Source organism: Mobula hypostoma, chromosome 17 (genome assembly GCF_963921235.1).
Source record: "Mobula hypostoma chromosome 17, sMobHyp1.1, whole genome shotgun sequence".
NCBI classification, from domain to species: domain Eukaryota; kingdom Metazoa; phylum Chordata; class Chondrichthyes; order Myliobatiformes; family Myliobatidae; genus Mobula; species Mobula hypostoma.
In genome coordinates, this window is record NC_086113.1 from 69,591,951 (window position 1) to 69,617,863 (window position 25,913).

At 43.4% G+C, this 25,913-nt stretch overlaps 1 protein-coding gene across 1 annotated transcript in view; it reads left to right on the forward strand.

The window, feature by feature from the left end:
* Window positions 1–25,913, forward strand: part of kif15 (kinesin family member 15) — a 182,808-nt gene that overhangs the window by 80,895 nt on the left and 76,000 nt on the right. The window contains exons 16-23 of the mRNA XM_063070099.1: window positions 177–318; window positions 1,207–1,386; window positions 2,708–2,815; window positions 12,027–12,132; window positions 12,440–12,605; window positions 14,934–15,093; window positions 15,572–15,657; window positions 20,940–21,018. Of these exons, the coding sequence (XP_062926169.1) occupies window positions 177–318; window positions 1,207–1,386; window positions 2,708–2,815; window positions 12,027–12,132; window positions 12,440–12,605; window positions 14,934–15,093; window positions 15,572–15,657; window positions 20,940–21,018 (1,027 nt within the window). The remainder of the gene's footprint in view (window positions 1–176; window positions 319–1,206; window positions 1,387–2,707; window positions 2,816–12,026; window positions 12,133–12,439; window positions 12,606–14,933; window positions 15,094–15,571; window positions 15,658–20,939; window positions 21,019–25,913) is intronic.

Here is a 25,913-nt window from a genome sequence, read left to right on the forward strand (position 1 = left end):
TCATTCCAGTCTCTGACATCACTGTAGGAAGTGTTTCGGGCAGTGCTGTAGGCTAAGCATCTTGAGCTTTCATCAGTGACATTCTTTCCATCAGAAACCAAGTCCAAGAGGAGATTTTTGTGAAATTCTGTTTTTTGTTGTGAACATTTTTTTATAAATGGAGGTTTGTTATTCAGGAAGAAGCAAATGGAATTGGAATCTGAAGTCCACACCCTTGAAAAAGCCAATCAGCATTTAGAAAATATTTTGGAGGCAACTAAATCTCACAAACGTCAGGAGGTCTTCCAGCTGAATAAAATGCATGCTGAGACAATCAAGGTACAAACTGAAATTCATAATCTGTTTAAAATCTTCTTTGCATCAGTAATGCAGAATTCTCAGATTTTGTTTTTTGAAGTATAACTGATTTGAATGTGAATGATTGATTACATAATTTGCATTTTTATTACTAAAACTTGCAAGGTTGTGAAATTTAGCACTATTATTGAAGCATAGAAGAAAAAAGAGCCATTTCCTGTTACAGTTAATGTGTTGGATATCTGAAATAAAGTAATACAGTGAGATTACCCTGCAGGATGTGGTTGTCTGATGTATCCAATGACTATTTAAAGTGGAAAAGCTGTTGCTCTGTGGCAATTCCACTCTCTTGACCTTGGAAGTCTACATCCATTGATGTGAGTGGTTGTGACATACTGGGGTCTTCCTTGGTTGCGGTGGATAACCATGACTTCTGTGCCTTGTCATGCCTTTCACTCTCCACAGAGTGTGTTGCACAACCGCCTTCACCTTCTTGGCTGTTGGATCTCACCTGGTGTAGCTCACCTGTCGAAGCGGTGTACCAGGCAGTGGCTGCAGTTACTGAGAGCTACAGGTGAGAGCTGAGTGTCCAGTGGGGACCAAAGGTGAGTAGCTGCCCCAGAATGGAGGTAACAAGCTCCTTCAGAGGCGCTACCCCTTCCTGGACATGACGTGCACCCCACCCGGCAAGCTAACAAATGTTGATTAACTTTTAAGACTGACATTTTCATCATTTCTTAAGGAACTCTAGTGGGTTGCTGTTGCACTTATGTTTGTTTATGATCTGACTAGTGTGTTTTTAAGGGTTGTTGTGGCAAGCTTTGATTTATCTCCTTGCACTTGTACCAACCATCACTGGTATGAGATTTATAACATTTTGTCTCTAATATTTATTCTGTGCTGCAATAGAACTTGACACCAATTAAGTCTGTGGGCAACCTAACACCTGAAATAATTTTACAACGGAGTCCTGATGGAGCACCTGAAGTTTGTGCAGAGAAAGATAACGCTGTTATTAATGAGTCTCTGCCACTTGATATGAATGAACAAGCTTATGAAGCTATCGCCGAAGAACTTCAAACAGTTCAGGTTAATGTTTAGTTAAGTATTTTACTGTTCTGTTCCATTTTGAAAGCTGGAGCATCAAGGCTAAGGGGCAACCTGATAGATTTATGAAGTTATGAGAGGTATACATTTGACAGCCTTTCAGCCAGGGTGGCAATGTCATATACCAAACGGGATAGATGCAAAGTTAGAAGGGGGAAGTTTAAAGGAGATTTATGAGGCAAGTTTTTTTCATTAAAACTATTTCACTGAGAACTGGATTGGGAAGAAAAAAATTCATTAGAAGAATATGACTAAGAATATTTCACTAGGATGAGTGGAAATAAAATACATAATCCCCACGAAAGGGGAAGTGCATAATTATTTAATAAATGACAAAATTACAGAGTGAAGGAACAGAACCAAATGGAGAGTCTTGATATGTACAACGCTCTGACATTACTGAAGCTTTCTTGGGCAGTTGTTCCTATTTTGTTGTAATATAATTTTGGTAAATTAAATTGTTTTATTGTCACCTGTACTGATGTACAATGGAACAATTTGTTTTGTGTAGCAATTAGTGCAATGGTTTTCAGTTGTAAAACCAGTGTTTGATTCCTGCCGCTACCTGTAACGTTTGATTCCCGTTGCTACGCCGATTCCCGTTCTCCCTATAACTACTTGGATCTCTTCCAGGTGCTGCAGTTTTCTCCCAGATTCCAAAGAGGTTAAGTTTGGTGAGTTGTGGGCTGCCCTGCACAGTATTTGCTGACTTAATTTGATGCAAATGCTGCATTTCACAGTATGTTTTGATGTGCGTGTGATAAATAAAGCTAATGTTTATCTTTATCCTTTACCCATACGAAGCATTTCATTATTTCATTACATTGAGGTACTACAAGGGAAAACAATAACAAAATACAGAAGAGAATGTCTGTCTGCACTGCAATATGTGCAAGATAACGAGGTATATTGTGAGGTTAAGAGTTCATTTCCTCATACTTGGGGGCATTCAATAGTTCTATAACAGTGAGATAGAAGCCTGAATTGAGCCTAGTGGTTTATGTATTTTTGGCCTGATGAAAAGGGAGAGAAGACAGAAGGTCTTTGTTTGGAAGGGTTCTTTGATTATGCTGGCGGCTTGATTAAGGTAATGAGAAATGTAGTAAGTGCATTGAGGGGACACTGATTTTCATGATGTATTGAACTGGGTCCACAACTCTGCAGTTTCTTGCAGACTTGAGAAAAAATGTTGCCATCCTAAGCCATGATGCATCCAGATAAAACACTTTCTCTGAATTTCATTGAGAATTATGTTCAGAAGTACGTATAAAGCAAGAAGTTAAAGCTGTTCTTTGGCCTTTAGGGGCAGTTGACTGACCTCCAGACCAAGCTGGATGAAGAGGAGAGAAAAAAGCTGAAGCTTCAGCAAAATATTGACAAACTGGAAAACCATTCCACTAAGTTGAACGAGGTAGACAATTTTCTGAAAACATGCTTAAAATGTAAAGTTCTTATTCCTGTGTTCTTTCATTGTTTTTTTTCTATTCTTAAAACAAGCTTAATTTTAGTCCCTGTAACTGGATACTAGCATTTATGTGGAGGCATGCCGAATGTGATTTTTTTTTTTGATTCTGAAGCAGAGAAATTTGAGTTCACTATCCTCTCATCATCCTCTCCATATTTAAGCTCTCCTCCCTCTATTCATTGCTATCTCCTTGTCTTTGCCTCAGTTGCCAGGGTCTTGATCACTGATGCAGCAATCTCTAGTTCTTCTATTCTTCACTAAGTCTTACCCCTTTCTAAATTCATTTCTTCAAGCATCATATCTCAGAAGGTGCACTTACAAGTTATTACACGTTTAGGCAGCCAACTACTGGGTAAACACAAAATAATCTGCAGATGCTGGGGTCAAAGCAACACTCACAACACGCTAGAGGAACTCAGCAGGTCGGGCAGCATCCATGGAAACGATGAGTCGATGTTTCGGGCCGGAACCCTTCGTCAGGACTGTAGAGGGAGGAGGCAGAGGCCCTATAAGGAAGGTGGGGGGAGGGTGGGAAGGAGAAGGCTGGTAGGTTCCAGGTGAAAAACCAGTAAGGGGAAAGACAAAGGGGTGGGGGAAGGGAAGCAGGGAGGGGATAGGCAGGAAAGGTGAAGAAGGAATAGGGGAAAACACAATGGGTGGTAGAAGGAGGCGGAACCATGAGGGAGGTGGTAGGCAGCTGGGGGAGGGGGCAGAGTGACATAAGGGAGGGGGAGGGAATTACCAGAAGTTGGAAAATTCAATGTTCATGCCAAGGGGCTGGAGACTACCTAGACGGTATATGAGGTGTTGCTCCTCCAACCTGAGTTTAGCCTGTCTGAGGCTGAACTCAGGTTGGAGGACAGACAGGATCTCCCAGTAGCCACCCACTTCAACTCTGCTTCCCACTCCCATTCAGATATGTCCATACATGGCCTCCTTACTGCCATGATGAGGCTAAGCTCGGGCTGGAGGACAACTACTGGGTACTTGTTTTAGCATTTGCCATAATTCTTGTGCCTAATTATTCCCTCTCCTTCTCCTGTATTTCATTGTTTCTAGTAAAGCATATCTAGCCTAATACTCTTCTAGTATGATGCTCCTCCCCCATTCTCTAATTTAAAGCATTGGTGAAAAATTAGTGGAGGAGCTCAGCAGGTCAGGTAGCATCTATGGAAAGGAATAAAGTTGATATTTTGAACCGAGAATGACTGAAACAAAAGGAGCCAACTGAAGGAAGCAAATGTTTATCTCCAAAACAGGGCACTTTGAGGGTAGGGCGTAGATTGTGGGGAAATAGCATGATTGGGTAGTGTCAACATTTTTTATGAAGGGGAAAATCATATTGGACAAATTTTCATGTTGTAAACCAGTAGAAGACAAGAGGAAAACCAATTGATGCTTGTTTGAGCTTGAAGGGCTTTGCTAAAATGCTTAAATTATTGAAAGAAATTTGTGGTGCACCTAATCAGCAATGAACTAGTGTGGATGGAGGATTGATAAATGGACAGAAAAGGTTAGGAATAAGTGGATCATTCTCTGTTTGTACTGTGACTAGTTGGGTATTGCAGAAACAAGTGCTGGAGCCTGAGCTGTTTCCATCAATGACCTGGAAGAAGGTATCAAATATGTATTCAAGTATATATGTTGCAGTGTGGATTGCAAGGAGAATGAAGGGAGATTACACAAATTGTGTGAAGGGGTGGATGGAGTATAATGTGGGAAAAAATGTGAAGTCCTCCACGAAGGGAAGATTCTCAAATGGTGAGAGAATGAAAGGTTGAGTACAGGCAGGCTTGAATATATATAAAAGTCAATACCAAAGTCTAATAAGCAATTAGGGAGGAAATGGGACTTGAGTGGTTCACCTGTCTTCATCTTCCAGCTAGTCTTCTTCCCGTCTCCCCAACTTTTTATTCTGTCATCAACCCCTTTCCTTAGTCATGAAGAAGGGTTTCAGCCCGAAATATCGACTGTTTATTCATTTATATTGATGCTGCCTGACCTGCTGAGTTCCTCCAGCATTTTGTGTGTGTTGCTTTGAATGCAAGAGATGATAATGTGTGTAGGGCTATTGTGTGAGATCTTATCTGGAATATCGCGCACAGGTCTGATCTGCCTGCCTGTGTAAACAATAGGAATGCCTCAGTTTCAACAGTGATTCTTGGGATGAGGCCTGTGTTATAAAAGGAGATATTAAGCAGTTGGGGCCTATATATCCTGGAGTTTAGAAGAATAACAAGTGATATCTCTGAAACATTCACAGTCAGATGGGACTAGGTAGGGTAGATGCAGGGATGATTGGGTGTCTAGAACCATGGTCAGTCATTTGGTGCAGGGAATAGAAATTTCTGCACTGGATGGTGGTAAGTCTTTGGAATTCTCTACCTAAGAAGACTGTGAGGCTCAGTCAATGAGTATATTCATGAAAGTAAATTGTATTTCTATATGCTTAGGGATTCAAGAGATGGGCTTAGTGGAGAAAAATGGCACAGCGGTTAAATATCAGCTTTCAACCTGTTAAATACAGTAATGGGGACGGGGTGGATGACAGTCAACCAGCTACTTTCTGTGTCCTTGTCCTCAAACTGCTTGTTTTTTTTCCAAACAAGAGCTCCTTCCTTCTGCTGGGGACTTTGTGCTTGTGTACCAACATGCTCATGACTCCATGTTCTGAAACTTTTCAATTGAATGTCTACGCTTGCAGCAATGTTACTAAAACTGCAAAGGCATCTTCCTTGACTGTGATCCTGTTGTGCTAGTATGTCCTATTATTTGAAATTGTGTATTATCTTTCTCCATTGCCTTACTTGTCCTGTAATAAAGGAACATCAGCCATGCCCGGACTTCCCACACTGTTATCTCTGTAATCTTGCTTTTAACTGCCCCACTCCTGCCTTCTGTGTCTGTATATCTTCCCCTGCCAAATCAGCTGAAGATGTCCAGTCAGTTTCCAACTTGAGTATTGGGAACAGTTCTGGGCTCTTAATCTAAAAGATATGCTGGCATTGGAGAGAGTTCAGAGGAGGTTCACAAGAATGATTCTGGGAATGAAGGGGTTATCATATGAGGAACGTTTAATAGCTCTGAGCCTGTACTCGCTGGAATTTAGAAGGATGGTGGGCGGGGGGGGGGGGCGAATCTCATTGAAACCTTTCAAATGTTGAAAGGCCTAGACAGAGTAGTTGTGGAAAGGATGTTTCCCATTGTGGGGGAGTCTAGGACAAAAGGGCACAGCTTCAGGATAGAGGGATGTCTATCTGAAACAGATGCGGAGAAATTTCTTCAGCCAGAGGGTGGTGAATTTGTGGAATTTGTTACTACAGGCAACTGACGAGGCCAGGTTGTTGGGTGTATTTTAGGCAGAGCTTGATAGGTTCTTGATTGGACAAAGGTTACGATTCAGGAACAGCTTCTTCCCCTCTGCCATCTGATTCCTAAATGGACATTGAAGCTATGGACACTACCTCACTTTTTTTTTAATATACAGTATTTCTGTTTTTGCACGTTTTTAAAAATTATTCAGTATATGTAATTGATTTACTTGTTTATTTATTATGTTTGATTTTATTTATTATTATTTTCTCTCTCTGCTAGATTATGTATTGCATTGAACTGCTGCTGCTAAGTTAACCAATTTCACGTCACATGCTGGTTCTGATTCTGAGAAGGCCAGGCAATGGAGTTGAGGAAGGGAAAAAAGGATCAGCCGTGATTGAATGAAAGAGCAAACTCAATGAGCCAAATAGCCTAATTCTACTCCTGTGTCTTATTGTCTATGGTCTAATGTTGACCAAAGCTGTAGGTCTCAAGTTGATGCTATAAAATGCACTGGAGCATCTTGAACCTTAATGGATTTTCAAGATGTGCAGTTTTACATATGAAGCACTAGTGTTGTGCCAGTATTTAGGGAAAAGGTTTAACATATGAGTGTGCTTCATGGCTCCAGGTTGTATACTTGTTGGAGTTTAGAAGAATGAGGGAGAATCTCGTTGAAACCTATCAAATATTGAAAGGTCTATCATAGGTGGATTGGAAGTGTAGAAGATGTTATCTATAGTGGGGGAGTAAGTAATCAGAAAGTACAGCTTTCTGATTAGAACAGAGGTGAGGAGAAATTTCAGTAGACAGGGTGGTAAGCATATAGCAGGGGTCCCCAACCTTTTTTGCACCACAGACTGGTGTATTATTGACAATATTCTTCCGGACCGGCCGACCGGGGGGTGGAGGTGGGGCGGGTAGGGTTGCCAACAGACAAGAGTAGCAGTCACATACGTTGTGTTTACCCCGGGAAAGACTACCATGACCATGAAGCCTTGCGCAGGCACCTGTGAGAATATGCGTGTACGTACCGATTTTTTTCTACAAATCGTTTCTGGTGATTCTGTTCGGGGTGGGGGGGGGCGTTAATCACGGCCGGAATATAGGTGATAACTCAGTTATGTCACTTATAAGTGGCTAATACACTCAATTTCGTTTCTAAAAGGGTTTATCTAACGAATTTAATATTAAACACAGCGCATATTTTCCTCACATGAATATAGTGATAAGTCAATTATAAGTCACTTATAAGTCAATAACATCATAACATTTTAAGTAACATTGGATATTAAACACACAGCACATATTTTCCCCGTATGAACGTATAAAATCATTGCAACACACCAATATTGCTGAATCACTGGGAGCCCTGGGCTTGTTTTCCTGCAACAAGACAGTGCCATCGAGCGGTGGTAGGAGGCAGCGATACTCGAACGGGGTTCCTTATATCCAGTCTATTCCGCAATTTAGTTTTCGTTGCATTCAATGCAAAAAACCCCGCTTCGCAGAGATATGTTGGAAATGGAAGCAACGTTTTCAGTGCTTTCGTGGCTATCTCAGGATATTTAGCCTTGACTTTGATCCAGAATGCCCACAGAGATGTTACGTCAAACATACTTTTCAGCCTGTCGTCATTTGCAAGCTCGAGGAGTTGATCTTCTTCCCGCGCTGACATAGATGACACGTGCGTAATGACCTCGCGTGCTTTCAAGTTCCAACAGTGGACGTGACAGGGAATAAGGAAAGGTGCAGCTGACTCATATCGTTTCCTCGCGGCCTGGTAGCACATGCTTTGCGGCCTGGTGGTTGGGGACTGCTGGCATGTGGTATTCATTGCCACAGTCGACTGGAGGCAGAGTAATTGGTATATCAATAAACTATAGTAAGGATGAGGTTTTTGTGTACTTGGAGGCACACAATAAAATAGGCCAAAATCAGCATGGTTTCCTTAAGGGGAAATCTTGCCTGACAAATGTGTTGGAATTCTTTGAGGAAATGACAAGCAGGATAGACAAATGAGAGTCAGTGGATGCTGTTTACTTGAATTTTCAGAAGGCTTTTGACAAAGTGCTGCGCATGAGCTGCTTAACAAGGTAAGAGCCCATGGTATTACAGGAAAAATATCAACATGGGTAGAAGATTGGCTGTCTGGCAGGAGACAAAAAATGGGAATACAGGGGTTTTTTTCTGGTTGGCTCCTGGTGACTAGTGTTGGGACCACTTCTTTCACATCAATGACTTGAATGATGGAATTGATGACTTTGTGGCAAAGTATGCAGATAAGATAGGTGGGGGGGGCAGGTAGTGATTGAGGTGATTGAGGAAGCAGGGAATCTGCTGAAGGACCTGGACAGATTAGAATAGTGGGCAAAGAAGTGGCAGATGGAATATAGTGTAATAGAAACATAGAAACATAGAAAATAGGTGCAGGAGTAGGCCATTCGGCCCTTCGAGCCTGCACCGCCATTTATTATGATCATGGCTGATCATCCAACTCAGAACCCCGCCCCAGCCTTCCCTCCATACCCCCTGACCCCTGTGGCCACAAGGGCCATATCTAACTCCCTCTTAAACATAGCCAATGTAGTGGCCTCAACAGTTTGCTGTGGCAGAGAATTCCACAGATTCACCACTCTCTGTGTGAAGAAGTTTTTCCTAATCTCGGTCCTAAAAGGCTTCCCCTCTATCCTCAAACTGTGACCCCTCGTTCTGGACTTCCCCAACATCGGGAACAATCTTCCTGCATCTAGCCTGTCCAATCCCTTTAGGATCTTATACGTTTCAATCAGATCCCCCCTCAACCTTCTAAATTCCAACGAGTACAAGCCCAGTTCATCCAGTCTTTCTTCATATGAAAGTCCTGTCATCCCAGGAATCAATCTGGTGAACCTTCTTTGTACTCCCTCTATGGCAAAGATGTCTTTCCTCAGATTAGGGGACCAAAACTGCACACAATACTCCAGGTGTGGTCTCACCAAGACCTTGTACAACTGCAGTAGTACCTCCCTGCTCCTGTACTCGAATCCTCTCGCTATAAATGCCAGCATACCATTCGCCTTTTTCACCGCCTGCTGTACCTGCATGCCCACTTTCAATGACTGGTGTATAATGACACCCAGGTCTCGTTGCACCTCCCCTTTTCCTAATCGGCCACCATTCAGATAATAATCTGTTTTCCTGTTTTTGCCACCAAAGTGGATAACTTCACATTTGTCCACATTAAATTGCATCTGCCATGAGTTTGCCCACTCACCCAACCTATCCAAGTCACCCTGCATCCTCTTAGCATCCTCCTCACTGCTAACACTGCCGCCCAGCTTCGTGTCATCCGCAAACTTGGAGATGCTGCATTTAATTCCCTCATGCAAGTCATTAATATATATTGTAAACAACTGGGGTCCCAGCACTGAGCCTTGCGGTACCCCACTAGTCACTGCCTGCCATTCTGAAAAGGTCCCGTTTATTCCCACTCTTTGCTTCCTGTCTGCTAACCAATTCTCCACCCACACCAATACCTTACCCCCAATACCGTGTGCTTTAAGTTTGCACACTAATCTCCTGTGTGGGATCTTGTCAAAAGCCTTTTGAAAATCCAAATATACCACATCCACTGGTTCTCCCCTATCCACTCTACTAGTTACATCCTCCAAAAATTCTATGAAATTCGTCAGACATGATTTTCCTTTCACAAATCCATGCTGACTTTGTCCGATCATTTCTCCGCTTTCCAAATGTGCTGTTATCACATCCTTGATAACTGACTCCAGCAGTTTCCCCACCACCGACGTTAGGCTAACCGGTCTATAATTCCCCGGTTTCTCTCTCCCTCCTTTTTCAAAAATTGGGGTTACATTAGCCACCCTCCAATCCTCAGGAACTAGTCCAGAATCTAACGAGTTTTGAAAAATTATCACTAATGCATCCACTGTTTCTTGGGCTACTTCCTTAAGCACTCTAGGATGCAGACCATCTGGCCCTGGGGATTTATCTGCCTTCAATCCCTTCAATTTACCTAACACCACTTCCCTACTAACATGTATTTCACTCAGTTCCTCCATCTCACTGGACCCTCTGTCCCTTACTATTTCTGGAAGATTATTTATGTCCTCCTTAGTGAAGACAGAACCAAAGTAATTATTCAATTGGTCTGCCATGTCCTTGCTCCCCATAATCAATTCACCTGTTTCTGTCTGCAGGGGACCTACATTTGTCTTTACCAGTCTTTTTCTTTTCACATATCTATAAAAGCTTTTACAGTCCGTTTTTATGTTCTCTGCCAGTTTTCTCTCATAATCTTTTTTCCCCTTCCTAATTAAGCCCTTTGTCCTCCTCTGCTGAACTCTGAATTTCTCCCAGTCCTCAGGTGAGCCACTTTCTCTGGCTAATTTGTATGCTACTTCTTTGGAATTGATACTATCCCTAATTTCTCTTGTCAGCCACGGGTGCACTACCTTCCTTGATTTATTCTTTTGCCAAACTGGGATGAACAATTGTTGTAGTTCATCCATGCAACCTTTAAATGCTTGCCATTGCATATCCATCGTCAATCCTTTAAGTGTAATGAAGTATTAGGTAGAAAGAATAAACCATAGACTGTTTTACTAAATGGGGAGAAAATTCAAAGGGACCTGGGAGTCCTTGTGCAGGATTCCCTGAAGGTTAACTTGCAGGATGAGTAGATTGTAAGGAAGTTGCATGTAATGTTTGCATTCATTTTGAGAGGACTAGAATATAAAAGGAAGGAAGTAATGCGGAGGCTTTATAAGGCATTGAAGCCACATTTGGAGTATTGAGTAGTTTTGGGTCCTGTATTTAAGATGGGATGTGCTGACTGTGGAGAGCGTCCAGAAGAGGCTCATGAGAATTATTCCAGGAATGAAAGGGTTGATGTCTGAGGACCATTTGATAGCTCTGGGCCTGTACTTGCTGAAGTTTAAGAATAAGACCTTAAGACATACGGGCAGAACTAGACTGTTCAGCCCATTGAGACCACTCTGCCATTTCATCATGGCTGATCCTGGACCCCATTCAACCCCATACCATATCCTCTGATACCCTGACCAATCAGGAATCTGTCAACTTACGCTTTAAATATACCCACGGATTTTGCCTCCACCACAGTCTGTGGCAGAGCATTCCATAGATTCACCACTCTTTGACTAAAAAAATTCCTCCTTACTTCTGTTCTAAAAGGTCACTCCTCAATTTTGAGGCTGTGCCCTCTAGTTTTGGATACCCCCACCAGAGATTAGTGGGAAGACGCAGATGGTGTGTCTGACTAGGGAAGCGTAAGAGGCCTATAACTAAGCAACTGCTGAGGGATGTTAAAATTGCCTGTCATACCAGTATCCAACATTATTTAAACTGTAGTTATTGCTAATGATTCATTTTCTAAAATTACAGCTCCTCCCCCAGGTTATGACAGGGTCTAGTTCATGCGAACTGCCTGTGTTACGAACAGTTCATAAGTTTGAAACCTGGCTATGAACAGAGTTCTCGTGTGGCAGATGATGTTTGCAGCTCTGCAGCAGACTGCAAGTCCGTCCCACTGGTCTTCCTAGTGCTCATCCGTATATGCACAGGCTGTGTAGAAGCTGAGCGTGATAAACTGGGGAGAATCTATATCAGGATTAGTCTTTAGATTTGTATGCAAACCTGACATCTTGTTATTTTCAGGACCTTGATAACATCTATTATTTGTAGAATTTCTGTTTTCTCTCTGCTTGTATTTATTTTAGAATACACAGATTTAATGGCTATGTACATAACTGCAATTAAGATTATATTTAAAAAGCAAATACTAATTAATTTCTATGAAACATTTGTGTAAATTGTTCAGCTCCTCATCTCTGAACGAAATGATAGGAACAAAACCCAGCAGGAGCTTATTGCAAAGACTAAATCATTGGAGAGTGAGCTGCAAGACTGTCTGACTCAGAACAATAGTAGGTGAAATCTATATTTAATTTATTACAATAGTATAATGATTCATCTGTTTTAGTAATCTAAACACCCAGGTCACACATTATTATTAAGTAATACACGGGCATCCAATTCAGCTAAATTTTAAGATGCCTCTATTAACATTGCCTTGTACATGTGCTTAGAATCCTTTTTAATGTTTCTAATCAAGCTTTATTTAGTTTGTTGCATAGGCATGTTGCAACCTGAGGCTGAGTTAAACACCTGCTGTTGAATATCATGTCACATGCTTTTTGTCCTTATGGTGCCAGCTGTTTTCTACTTTGACAGTATTGAAGAGTGAAGTGCATGACTTGCGTGTGGTGCTACAGTCAGCTGACAAAGAACTTGTAACCGTAAAGGAGGAATACAGTTCTTATAAGGCCAAGCAAGATGCCGAACACATTCAACTTTCAGATCAGTTTATAAAAATCCAGTTACAGCTGGATGAAATCAGGTGAAATTTCTGACATGCCTGTCAGTATCTTATAAAATTATAATCTTGTGGTTAAAGTTAAAATGACTAAAAATGGTTAAATTGAGAATGAGTTGTACAGATTTCGTGATGGTCCATCTTCAATAGTTATTTACATTTTCTCCTATACTCTTCTAAAACATAGTTCATAGCAATCAGAGATGTAATACAGAGCTCTAATGTTTGAGTATCTAAAATATTCATGAAGATTACTACTTTGTGAACACCGTATATTGTGAAACTTGGCTTTGAGGAAAGACATTCCTTTTAACAGCTTGACATTAAAATATACAGCTTTATATTTTAACCCAGGGATCCACAAGTTTTGATTTTTGCCACCTAATGAGTTTGAAAGATGACACATCGCCTTGAATTTTTGCAGACCTTATAAAAGTATTCGGGTAGGAACATCAGTAAGAAATGCTAGGATTTGACTCTGATTCTGAATACATTCTGTGCTGTTTGAATAAGAACTAACAAATGGAAGATTTCCTGAGATTGTTAATCACACCCTCCGTGGTGATCGAGGAAGGGGAGTAACCAAAGGTCATACGTTTCGACTGTTGAGTATGGACGATGGGCACTGACGTGTGCAGATGAGGACTTGTCCTTGCAGGACGGTCCTTTCCGCACTTGTTTTCACTTCCACCTTGAGCTCCATTTTATTTGGATCTGATAATAGTACGCAGTATTAGTTGATACAGCCTCTATATTCTGTCTTTGCTGTTAGTGTTCAAGCAAATCTTGGTTGTAGTACTGGATTCTTAGGAAAATTTGGTGCTGTTACAACTGCAGATGTGTATAAGATAGAGTGGTGAAGTGTAGTCGGCTAAGTAAGAGTTAGGGATGTGAAGTTGGGTCGGATATGTACGAGTTAGGGTGGTGAAGTTGGGTCGGATATGTAAGAGTTAGGGTGGTGAAGTTGAGTCAGATGTGTATGAGTTAGGGCGGTGAAGGTGAGTTGGATATGTACGAGTTAGGGTGGTGAAGTTGAGTCGGATATGTACGAGTTAGGGTGGTGAAGTTGAGTCAGATATGTAAGAGTTAGGGTGGTGAAGTTGGGTTGGATATGTATGAGTTAGGGTGATGAAGTTGAGTCGGATATGTATGAGTTAGGGTGATGAAGGTGGGTCGGATATGTACGAGTTAGGGTGGTGAAGTTGGGTCGGATATGTCCGAGTTAGGGTGGTGAAGTTGGGTTGGATATGTATGAGTTAGGGTGATGAAGTTGGGTCGGATATGTAAGAGTTAGGGTGGTGAAGTTGGGTCGGATATGTAAGAGTTAGGGTGGTGAAGTTGAGTCGGATATGTATGAGTTAGGGTGGTGAAGTTGGGTCGGATATGTCCGAGTTAGGGTGGTGAAGTTGGGTTGGATATGTATGAGTTAGGGTGGTGAAGTTGAGTCGGATATGTATGAGTTAGGGTGATGAAGTTGAGTCGGATATGTATGAGTTAGGGTGATGAAGGTGGGTCGGATATGTACGAGTTAGGGTGGTGAAGTTGAGTCAGATGTGTATGAGTTAGGGTGGTGAAGTTGAGTCGGATATGTATGAGTTAGGGTGATGAAGTTGGGTTGGATATGAAAGAGGGTGGTGAAGGTCGGTTGGATATCTATGAGTTAGGGTGGTGAAGGTGGGTCGGATATGTACGAGTTAGGGTGGTGAAGGTGGGTCAGATGTGTATGTGGTAGGGTGGTAAAGTGGAATTGGATATGCTAATCTATGTGGTAGGGTGGTGAATTTGAGTCGGATAGGCATGTTGGTAGGGTGGTGAAGTGAAAATGCATGCCTAGTCTAGAAGGCAAGTCATTCAGAATTAGGCTAGTTCAATGTAAGGCTGTTTATAATCAGACATTTCCCACACTGCCTTTTCTTCCTTCAAACAATCTTCAAAAGAGGTGCAAATGATGCAGATCTCCTTAGTTAGCTTCATTCAATCTGATGCCCCTCAGATCAAAATTTACTGGACAAAGTTTGATCATTTTTGAGGCTCTCTAACAAAAATTCTGTTTTAAAAAAAAATGTTGGCACTCTGTTTGGAGCAGAGCCTAAAAGTGCAGAGCAGATATCTTGCTTAACAGTGGAACTGTCACTATTTCCCCCTTAATACGTCGTGGGCTTATCAACGACATGTCAAAGAAGGAGGGTGCCCACTTGCTGACCCCGATGACGTACCTACCCTCCCTCCTTGTCACCACTCCAAACCCACTGCCAACATCGAGAGTGCCGACTTACCATAGGGATTGAAACATCAAGTCCTAGTAGCTCTACTGATCTACTAATGTGATGCTCCTTTTCTCCTAAATATAAGGTTAGAACATGAAAAAAACCTGGAGACGAAGCGTTCTCTCCAAGATACTAATGACAATCTACAGGAGATAGTGAAATTTAAAGAATATGAGAATGAACAACTGCATGAAAATCTGGAACAAATGAAGGAGGAAGCTGAAGCAATGAGGGCTGAAATTGGTGTAAGTGAAAAACATCTTGCATCTTTCCTGTTGAAGGATTTTGGCCTGAAGTATTACTGTTTCTCTTATCATAAAAGTTGATGGACCTGATTTTCCAGCATTTCTTTATATTAATATTTGATTTAAGTATCATATTTAGAAAGTCACTGATTTTCTTGACTTTCACCAGGTTTCTGAGTATGTTTGGTAGCTTAATCTCCTGAGTTTGTTTGACACTGCAGTTAAAGGAGGCAGTCAACAGAGCATTCTTTCAAATGTAACTGCTCACGATTTATTTGGAGAACAGGAAACTCGGTAATCTAATGACGTGGTACATTAAACTTTATTTGTCTTGGAGACATCAGACTGCAGACACTTGAATCTGGTGTGAAGAACAATATGCTGGAGGAACAATGGGTCGAACCATGGGTGGTGGTGGTTGGAGGTGTGGTTGGGAGGAACTGTTGATGTTTATTTAAATGTCTCCTGTTTCAAATAGTCTCTGATGGAAGATCTGGAAGCTGGAAAGGAACAAAACCAAAAGCTTGCTTCACAACTTCAACAAGACATTGAGAATAACTCCAAGTAAGTTGGTGACTGACTATCCTTTCTTCTCCAACCCCACTGATTCACGTCCAGGAAATGAAGATGAGATCAGAATCAGATTCAGATTTATTATCTCTGGCATGTGATGTAAAATTTGTTAACTTAGCAGCAGCAGCATAATTCAGCAGAGAACTTTAAAAAATAATAATAAATAAAATAATGATAAGTAATAAACATAAATCAATCATGTATATTGAAGATTTTTTTAAAAGTGCAAAAACAGAAATACTGTATATTTTTTTTAAAGTGAGGTAGTGTCCAAAGCTTCAATGTCCATTTGGGTAGGAGGGGAAGAAGCTGTTCCTGAATCGCTGAGTGTGTGCCTTCAGGCTTCTGTACCTCCTACCTGATGGTAACAGTGAGAAAAGGGCATGTCCTGGGTGCTGGAGGTCCTTAATAATGACTTTTCTGAGACATCGGACCCTGAAGATGTCCTGGGTACCTAGTAGGCTAGTGCCCAAGATGAAGCTGACTAGACTTACAACCTCCTGCAGCTTCATTTGGTCCTGTGCAGTAGCACCCCCCCCCCCCCATACCAGACAGTGATGCAGCCTGTCAGAATGCTCTCCACGGTACAACTGTAGAAGTTTTTGAGTGTATTTGTTGACATGCCAAATCTCTTCAAACTCCTAATAAAGTCTAGCCGCTGTCTTGCCTTCTTTATAACTACATCGGTATGTTGGGACCAGGTTAGATCCTCAGAGATCTTGACACCCAGGAACTTGAAGCTGCTCACTCTCTCCACTTCTGATCCCTCTATGAGGATTGGTATGTGTTCCTTCGTCTTGCCCTTCTTGAAGTCCACAATCAACTATTTTGTCTTACTGACGTTGAGTGCCAGGTTGTTGCTGTGGCACCACTCTACTAGTTGGCATATCTCACTCCTGTACGTCCTCTCATCACCACCTGAGATTCTACCAACAATGGTTGTATCGTCAGCAAATTTATAGTTGCATTTGAAATTGATGGGAACTCTTGCCTGAGCAGAATGTCAGTAACATTATTAGACTTACAGTGCTATGATCAAGAATGTTAACCTGTGAATGTACAGCCATTGAAAGTACAGATGGTCATTCAGAAACTCTGCTCTTTGTGTACTTCCCTTAACTCCATCTGATCATTTTGTTAAGCAGTACTACCTCCTTTTCTTCTAAAACTCGTTGTCTGTGGGTTGGAGTTCAATGGAAGAGAAGGAAGATTAAATATTGTCACCTGCATGAATATCTCCGAGAAAATAGAGCAGATGGGAGTTATATTGTGTGTTTCTAGTGTTTAATGTTCTGCAAGTCAAGTGGTATTTGACTAAGCAGTTTAACTGGGTTATTTATAAAATTAGTAAAACTATAAGTTTTTGCAAATAAGATGATCTGAGGCATTTTATGTTTAATGAAACACGTGAAACATTTTATTGAACTCCAGAAGCTAAAGACGAGCATGCTACCTCCTGTGTTCCGTGGGTGGAGGAGCCACAGGACGCCTCTGGTTTGTCCAGAGGCAGCATTGACATGCTCATGGTGATGCTATGCCAGGGGCATGGCAGTAGACTACCCCAAATCTTGGTGTACTGGTTTAAGTCATCTACCAAAATACGTTCAGGTTTACCCCTCTTATCTATGATAAAGGCCTTTTCTCCCCATTCGAAAATGTGGAATGGGCGATCATAAGGAGCTCTAAGGGGATGTTGCTGTGCATCATGGTGGACGAAAACAAGCGAGGTGGAATGTAGGTCAACAGGAACCCAAGAGTGCTGTCCGCTGTGATGGGAGGTAGGAATAGGTGAAAAGGAATTGAATTTACTGAGCAGAGTGGAACGCTGTTGAGAGGCCAACCAGGTGGTCGTGGCGTCAGGAGTGAAATCACCTGGCACTTGTAATGCATGCCCGAATACCAACTCAGCCACAGATGAGTGCATGTACTCTTTCAGAGCAGTTCTGAGCCCCATCGGGAACAATCAGAAATGATCATGCCAACACTCATCAGTCAGTGAAGTCTTTACAGCAGCCTTTAAGGAGCGATGAACCCACTCGCATAGCTTATTGGACCGTGGGTGATATGCTGTGGTGTGATGTAACTTAATGTCGAGGATCTAGGCCATCGCAACCACAATGAATTGAGGACTGTGGACAGAGGAAAAATCAGATGGACAACCCAGGTGCCGATGAAGACCTGGCCACATCTTAGGTGTTGTCAATGCTAGAGGGTTGATCTCTGGCCACCTGCTGATACGGTCCAACATGTTAAGGAGGTACGTGAAACCACAGAAGGGAGGGGGAGAGGACCAACAAGGTCCACATTGACATAGTCAAACCATTGCTCAGGGATCTCAAAAGGTGCCAATGGCACCTGAACATGATGTTTAATTTTTTTGTCCGCTGACACTTCACATAGGCTGCCGTCCAATCGCATACATCCTTTCTGAGGCCAGGCCAAACAATCTTTACTGCAACCAGTTTCTGTCAGGTCTTCTGGCCCCGATGCGAAAGGCTATGTACGAAGTTGAAAACAGTATGTTTCTAGACTGCGGGCACGATGGGACGATTGAAACATCTCTCAGGAGAGAAACCCCAGCTTCCCTGAACTTAACGTCAGCCAACCACAGGCCCGTGACTGCTGCTCAGTAAGCCTTGATCTCTGGGTCAGTAACTTGGTTGACTGCCATACAGCATAGTCAACCCCTATGTGACAGGCAATCAGCCACAGCATTATTTTTCCCCTTAGTACGTTGTACATCAGTTGTGAACTTGGATATGTAGGCCAGGTGGTGTTGCTGCCATGTAGACTAGAGGTCTGTCATTTTGGGCATCGTGTGCATGAGGGATTTGTGGTCAATGAACGCTGTAAAGTGGTGTCCTGTAGAAGAAAACAATAATGGCAGACAGCCAATGGAGGCTGAGAAGCTGACGGTCAAACCTGCCGTACTTCCTTTCTGGGGGTGGTGCTGCTGGCTGGTACACGCCTCTGACCAACTATTCATGTATAACATCCACAGCATAGTCTGAAACTTCAGTAGTAATGGCTATTGGTGTGTTGGGGGCAGGAGTGCCAGTCGGGTCACATTGGAAAGAGCTTGTTCGGTATCATCAAATGCCCTGGTCATGTCTGCTGACCACTCCAGCACTTGGTTGGTGGTATTGCCTTTAAGCGCACTATATAAGGGGAGTATAAGTTCAGCAGCTTGCAGAAAGAAGTTTACCATAACTAAAAACTCCTAGTTTTTTTTTGTAGTGTGGGGCAGTGAGAAATCCACAGTAGTGGCACCTGCAGAGACGTGACGGCTGAGAAAGACCCGAGCTGGCATTTAACAGGGTTAATTATCAACCTGTGTCAGCTTAAGCGGTTAAAATGTGCAGACATGAGATGTGTGTTCAGATTTGGACACTGGCGACAAAATATGTCATCCAGGTAAATGAAAAGATTTTTTTATTACAGAGTCCATCAGCCACTGGAAGGTCTGTGCTACATTTTTCAGCCGAAACAGCGTGCGCAGAAACTCAAAGGCCAAACAGGATTACCACTGCTATTTTGGGAATGTCCTCTGAGCACACAGGCACCTGATGGTAGTCCCTAACTAGAATGACTTTGGAAAAATTAACCTTCCGGCTAAATGTGCTGAAAAGTCTTGAATGTGTGGGACGAGATAACAATTGGGTGGTGACCTCGTTAAGGTGTTGCTAATCACCATTGGGCTTAGGGACCATATGGAGGGGTGAATCCCAGGGGGCTATTTGACCAGTGTACAATGTCGAGTCTTTCCTTGCTGGCAAACCTGACCTTCACAGTTGACACCTTTTCTGTGACCAGTCTACGTGAGCTGGCATGGACTGGCGGGCCAGTTGTGGGAATGTGGTGCTCAATCCCATGTTTTTTGACTGAAGTGGAGAATGTGGAGTTGGTGAGGTCTGGGAATTCACCCAGCAGTCGAGTAAACTCACATGCGGTGGTACATGTGCTTGACAGAACTTACTGAGGGAGCAGGGTAATGACCCAAGTCCTTGACGTCCACATGCCGGCAGTTCTTAAGACTGGCTAACAACCCTTGGGCACATGGGAGATCTGCACCAAGCAGAGGTCCAGCCACTTTAGCCAGGATGAAGTCCACTGTGTAAAGCTGCCCACTGAAGTACTGTCACTCATTGTGTCCCATAAGTCTGGATCCTGCTGCCGTTGGTGGCCTCCAGTGAGGTTTCATTCCCTTTGCCTTCTGGTCAACAGGCAATGCTGGCAACACACTCACTTGAGCATCTATACTGGAAATGTCGCCCCAAAACGGTGTCTGTAATGAACAGTACTCAACCCTGGCAGCTGGAACCCACTGTGTTCACAGACCGCTGATGTTCCGATGCGCTGGCATTGTCGAAGCTGCAAGGCGGTTGGCACTTCCTAGCGGTCCTACCAAAGTGAGTGTGGTAAAAAAACATAGGCCTGGCTTGGTTTGTTTTGCAGCTGTGGGCATCCTTATGTTGGGGGCTGTGCTGACCGGGCTTATCGAGGTAGAGAAAGGAGGAGGAATGATGCACTGCTGCCTCGCTGTGTAAACTATCTGCTATTTTAGCAAGCTACCTATAATCCTTCACGGGTGCATTAGCAGGGTCTATGTGAACTTAATCAGGCACTTGCTGCATGAAGAGTTCTTTAAGAATAAAATGAGAAAGGTGATTTCCCAGGAGAGACAGCATATGGTGCATTAGCTCCAAAGGCTTAGCACCGCTGAGATCAGGTAAGGAGAGCAACCGTTTAGCGCGCTCAGTGACAGTCTAAAAGTCTGTAAAAGGTGATGGGTATTCATCGTGTTCAAGTGGGTGCTCAAGCAGACTCACCACTCTCACTGCGTAGTAGAATTTGGTGTCTCACAGAGCAAACTGAGCTGCAGCTTGTACAACCCAAGTGACAGCTTTTTACTCCCAAAATTCTGACAGTTTCAAAGCGACTGAGTTGGCCAAGATGTTTGATAACTTGGAATCGTCTGAGAGCATCAGGGTCACCAACGTAGGGTTTTGCAAATAAAATGAAGTGAGGTGTCTAAGGTTTAATGAAACCTGTAACGCATTTTATCCAACTCCAAAACCTAACACAAAAGCATGCTACAAAATCTTCACATAACAATGTCATCACAACAGTCCAGCCTTTAAAGTCAAACCCCAACTTAATGTGAATTATGTATGTTTCTCCCAATTATGTTACCCTACAAAATAAAATTAATGACACCTTTTTTCTTAACTGTAATTGTTTCATTACTGAACCGTTAATATCTCTTGATACAGGGAACTTCTGAAAACTTTGAATGAGAAAGAACTCCTAAAGAAAGAATCTTCTGGATTATTATTGAAGTTCGAGCAGCAGGTACATGATTCAGAAGCTCAGTATGCCTCTTGTATTTATTTTTCCTCCATTGCTTTATTCATGGTCTTTGGCTCTATTGTTTTATTCTTTTTTTATAGTTAAGCAAATAATTTTAAAGGTCCTTTCCCTGGGTTGCTCTCGGCATTGCTTTCTTTACTAATACTGCTTCTGCATTCCTGTTGAGTTCAGTTAACAGACAGGGATGTAAACTGGAACTTTATTCATATACAAGATTTAATGTGTATAGCGCAAGTCCCTTTAACTGAATTGACTTTATTTCTTACATCCTTCACATACATGAGGAGTAAAAATCTGTACTTTACGTCTCCATCTAAATGTGCAATGTGCAATCATAGTAATTTATAATAGAGCAGTCAATGTAACATAGAAATGCTCTCAGATCAGTGCGAGTTAATCAGTCTGATGGCCTGGTGGAAGAAGCTGTCCAGGAGCCTGTTGGTCCTGGCTTTTATGCTGCGGAACCATTTCCTGGATGGTAGCAGCTGGAATAGATTGTGGTTGGGATGACTCGGGTCCCCAGTGATCCTACGAGCCCTTTTTACACACCTGTCTTTGTAAATGTCCTGAATAGTGGGAAGTTCACATCTACAGATCCGCTGGGCTGTCCACACCACTCTCTGCAGAGCCCTGTGATTAAGGGAGGTATAGCTCCCATACCAGGCAGTGATGTAGCCAGTCAGGATGCTCTCAATAGTGCTCCTGTAGAAAGTTCTTAGGATCTGGGGGCCCATACTAAACTTCCTCAAGTGTCTGGGGTGAAAGAGGTGCCATTGTGCCTTTTTCACCACACAGCTGGTGTGTACAAACCTCATAAGGTCCAAGGTGCTGTGGATGCCGAGGAATTTAAAGCTGTTTACCCTCTCAACCCCAGATCCATTGATGTCAATAGGGGTTAGCCTGTCTCCATTCCTCCTGTAATCCACAACCAGCTCCTTTGTTTTTGCGACATTGAAGGAGAGGTTGTTTTCTTGACACCATTGTGTCAGTGAGATGACTTCTTCCACGTGGGGGAACAATTTTTATGCTTCTGGCAGTTGACTGGATATGATGGGTGGGTAGAGGGGGAGATGAATGATAAAAAGTGATAATAATTGAAGGATTGCTGTTGTTTCCCAACCAACATAGAGTATTCAACATATAGAAATATAAATTTGAAATGCTAAAGTTTTAAGAGAATTCAAGAAATTAGAGTTGGATAAAGTGAAATAGAAGTCCAACTGCGCTGATGAATGGCAAGATGCCATGGGGTAGGTAGTACATCCCAGTCATTTGGCAAGAAACAGACTATGGAGAAGTGGTGCAAGTGGGATTGTTTAAATCTGTCTGTTTTGCATTTTACAAGCATATGCGTGTCAGGCAGGGTTATCCATAGTGTAAAACAAATCTTTGCACTTTCAAGCCAATGTAATTATACTTGCCAAATTATGTTATTTTTGTATAGATTGTATGTAAATGTCTCAATGTTCTATGTTACCTTCTTTCCTATATAATACCATTGCGGAAACTTTACAATTGACATACACTGTATATCTTATGAGGACTTGATCTCCCAGCAGGAGTTGGGAGAACCTCACCTTTTGATCATACCTCCTCTTATTTCCTTGATTCTGCTTGGCAGCTGTGACCGCAGCTAATTGATAAGCCCTTTTCAGCTTTCTTATCATATCAGACAGATACTTCAGATAAGTCTTCGGTAGTAAGTCGTCCTTGTCAGTCCCAAAACAAAGGTCAATGGGCAACCTCGCCTTGTGCCCAAACATCAGATGGTATGGCAAGAACCCAGTGGCTTCATTTTGGGTACAGTTGTAACTGTGAATCAGATGTCCAATATGTTGATATCCAGGGTCCCGAGCATGTCTAGCAAAGTCCGATTAAAAACCTCTCGGGCTGGGGATGACCCTGCGAATGATAGGGCATGGTCCTCGACTTCTCAACTCCAGGCATGTCCAGTAACTCATGGATGAGTCTGCTCTCGAAATTCTATCCCTGATCACTATGTATCTGCCTGGGAAGGCCACAATAAATGAAATACTTTTCCCATAACACTTTTGCCACCATAGATGCCCTCTGGTCCTTGGTAGGAAAAGCCTGCGTATATCTGGTGTGGTGGTCTGTGATGACTAAGACATGTGCCGTGTTGCTGGCATCGGGTTCTATTGACAGGAAATCCATATACACCAGGTCCAGGGTCCCTGCACTCTGCAAGTGGGACAAGGGAGCTGCCCACGTAGGCAGTGTCTTCCACCGTATGCATCCAATGCAAGATTTGCAGTATTCTTCGACCTCTGACTTCATTCGGGGCCAGTAAAACTGGTCTCTGAGCAATCCATAGGTCTTTTCCATCCCCAAACGTTCAGAATCATCATGAAGTGACTTCAACATAATCCTCCAATACTTCTCCAGCAGAATCAGCTGGCAATGCCAAGGTCGGTCCAGGGTGACGTGGACCCGGTACAGGATCTGGTTCTGCAACTCCTTCTGAGGCCATTCTCTCAGTAATGGAGGCACCGCCATGTGTTTCATCTTCTCTGCTTGAGCCACATCTCACTTTTTGACTGCTGCCCAAATGATACCAATGCCCGGGCCATCTCGCTGAGCAACTGCCACTTCCCCAGAACTCAATTCTGGCAGCTGATTTGTCTTTAGAGCAGTCAGGTTACAGTAAACTTTGGGAGTGACGTTATCAGGAGCTCCCAATAGATCTACCGCTCACTCCTGCCCCTCTTTTCCCTCTGCTTTCACGGTTATGGCAAACTGACACATGACCTTCAGTGGGCAGGAACGCTCTCCCACTCCTCGTCTCTGTCCAGTCCCTCACTCATTCACTTGTTGGGACAAAGCATCAGCATCAATGTTCCTGCCGGTACTTGAGGATGAAATCACAGGCAGACAACGTCGCCAACCACCGATGGCCTGTGGTATCCAGTTTCGCCGATGTCAGGATGTAAGTTAGGGGGTTGTTGTCTGTTCTCACCTCGAATTTGGCCCTGTAGAGGTGGTCACTCAGCTTATCCACTACCGCACATTTTAATGCCAGAAATTCCAATTTGTGCGTGGGATAGTTTTTCTCGGAGGGCGACAGACTCTGGCTGATAAATGCAACAGGTCTCAACCTGCTGCCTTGATCCTGAACGGAATGCCCCCCTAAACCCTCTCAACTGGCATCCGTGTGCAGTACATACGGCAATCGGGGGTCTGCAAAAGCCAGCACCAGCGTTTGGGTCAACAGCTCCTTCAGCGACTGAAAGGCTTCACATTTTGCATGCCACCTCGGTCCAAAGGTCTCCAATGGGCTAAGATGCTCTCCACCCTCCTGTCCCTTTTTTCCCCTCCCTTTCTTCCTCAAGGGAGGGTAACCGCAGAGAAGCTGATTCAACAGGTGACTCGCTTTCACATAGCCTTTCCTGAACCTCTGATAGTAACCACAGAACCTGAGGAATGAGCGCAGAGCGCTCACAGTCTGTGGTCTTGGCCAAGTGGTTACCGCCGCTATCTTAGCCGGATCTGTACCTACTCCATTCCATGAGACTGTGTGCCCAACATAGCTAACTGATGTTTGGCAGAACTGGCACTTGTCCAGGGAAAGTTTTAACCCTTCAGCTTTCAGGCGGCCCAGCACCTTCAGTAACCTCACTTCATGTTTTTCCAAGGGGGATCCAAACACTGAGGTCATTCAGATACACCAATACCTCAAGCAAGTTCGTATCCCCCCACCATCTTCTCCATGACCTGCTGGAAGGTTACAGGGGGCCCCAATATGTCCTGGGGCATTCTTTCAAACTGGAAAAATCCCAGCGGACATATAAGTGTCGTCTTCTCTTTGTTGGCCTCACTCATGGGGATCTGATAATATCCACTCCTCAAGTCCAACATACTGAGCCACTTCACACCTCTCAGATAAGCCAGTGCGTCTTTGATCCTTAGGACCGTATACTGGCCGCGACCTCTCTCTTAATGGGGTGTACTCGGTCACCCGGATAGTGTGACAAGTGCTCTTGGAACAACCCACATCAAACTTGTCAGTGGAAAAGACACCTTCCAGTTTCAACGTCTTCTCTACCAACCTCCTCTTCCAAGCCGCAGCAACCGGGGAGTCCCCGAAGTTGAATGACTCAGCGGTCAACTTTACCCCCTTTTCCAATAGTTTCTCCCCGGCTTGTCTCACAGGGACACGAGACATTCCCGTCACCGGGAACAAATGCGATAGGGGCATCCCCTGCTTGAAGGTGACCTCCCTCTTTGTAGTCTTCCAGACAATCACTGTCATCCTGCTGACCTGTACAACTGACGGCGTCTGCAATTTGGGTCTCACCAGTACCCCAGCAGGAACTACCAACTCCCTCTTGTGGTCTTCTGGACATCCACTAAGAGGGCTTCACCTTGAGGCACTCCGGGAAATTTGAGAATCCCCATCACTCTCACTAATTCCCCGGGCCGTACCACCATTGGCTTCGACTGGGTGAACCACATAGTCCCTCGTCTAAGTTCAGTATCCAGCCCAATGCAGCCACTGACTTCCTCAAAAGCAGCTCGAAACACCGGGTGCACAGACAATGTTCCCAGAAAGCCCTCGCCAGCCTTCACCTTGCAGGCCCCCATGAGCCTCCTCACAAGAGGTGTGTTGGGTCCCACCAGAATTGAAATGTCGCCCTTCTCAACGGGGTCCGGACAAACCAGCTCTAATGTATCAAGGACCTCAGACACTCCCACATCAGCCTCCAAGAATTCCAACTTCACTGACAAATAACCATCGTACGGATAATCACTAGCACTAAGCCCCTAGATCTCCAGTGCCCTGAATGGAGTCAAGGGTAAATGCTTCAGATGCTGGTTGTAAAACGAATGGTACAACAACATGACCTGCGACCCAGTGT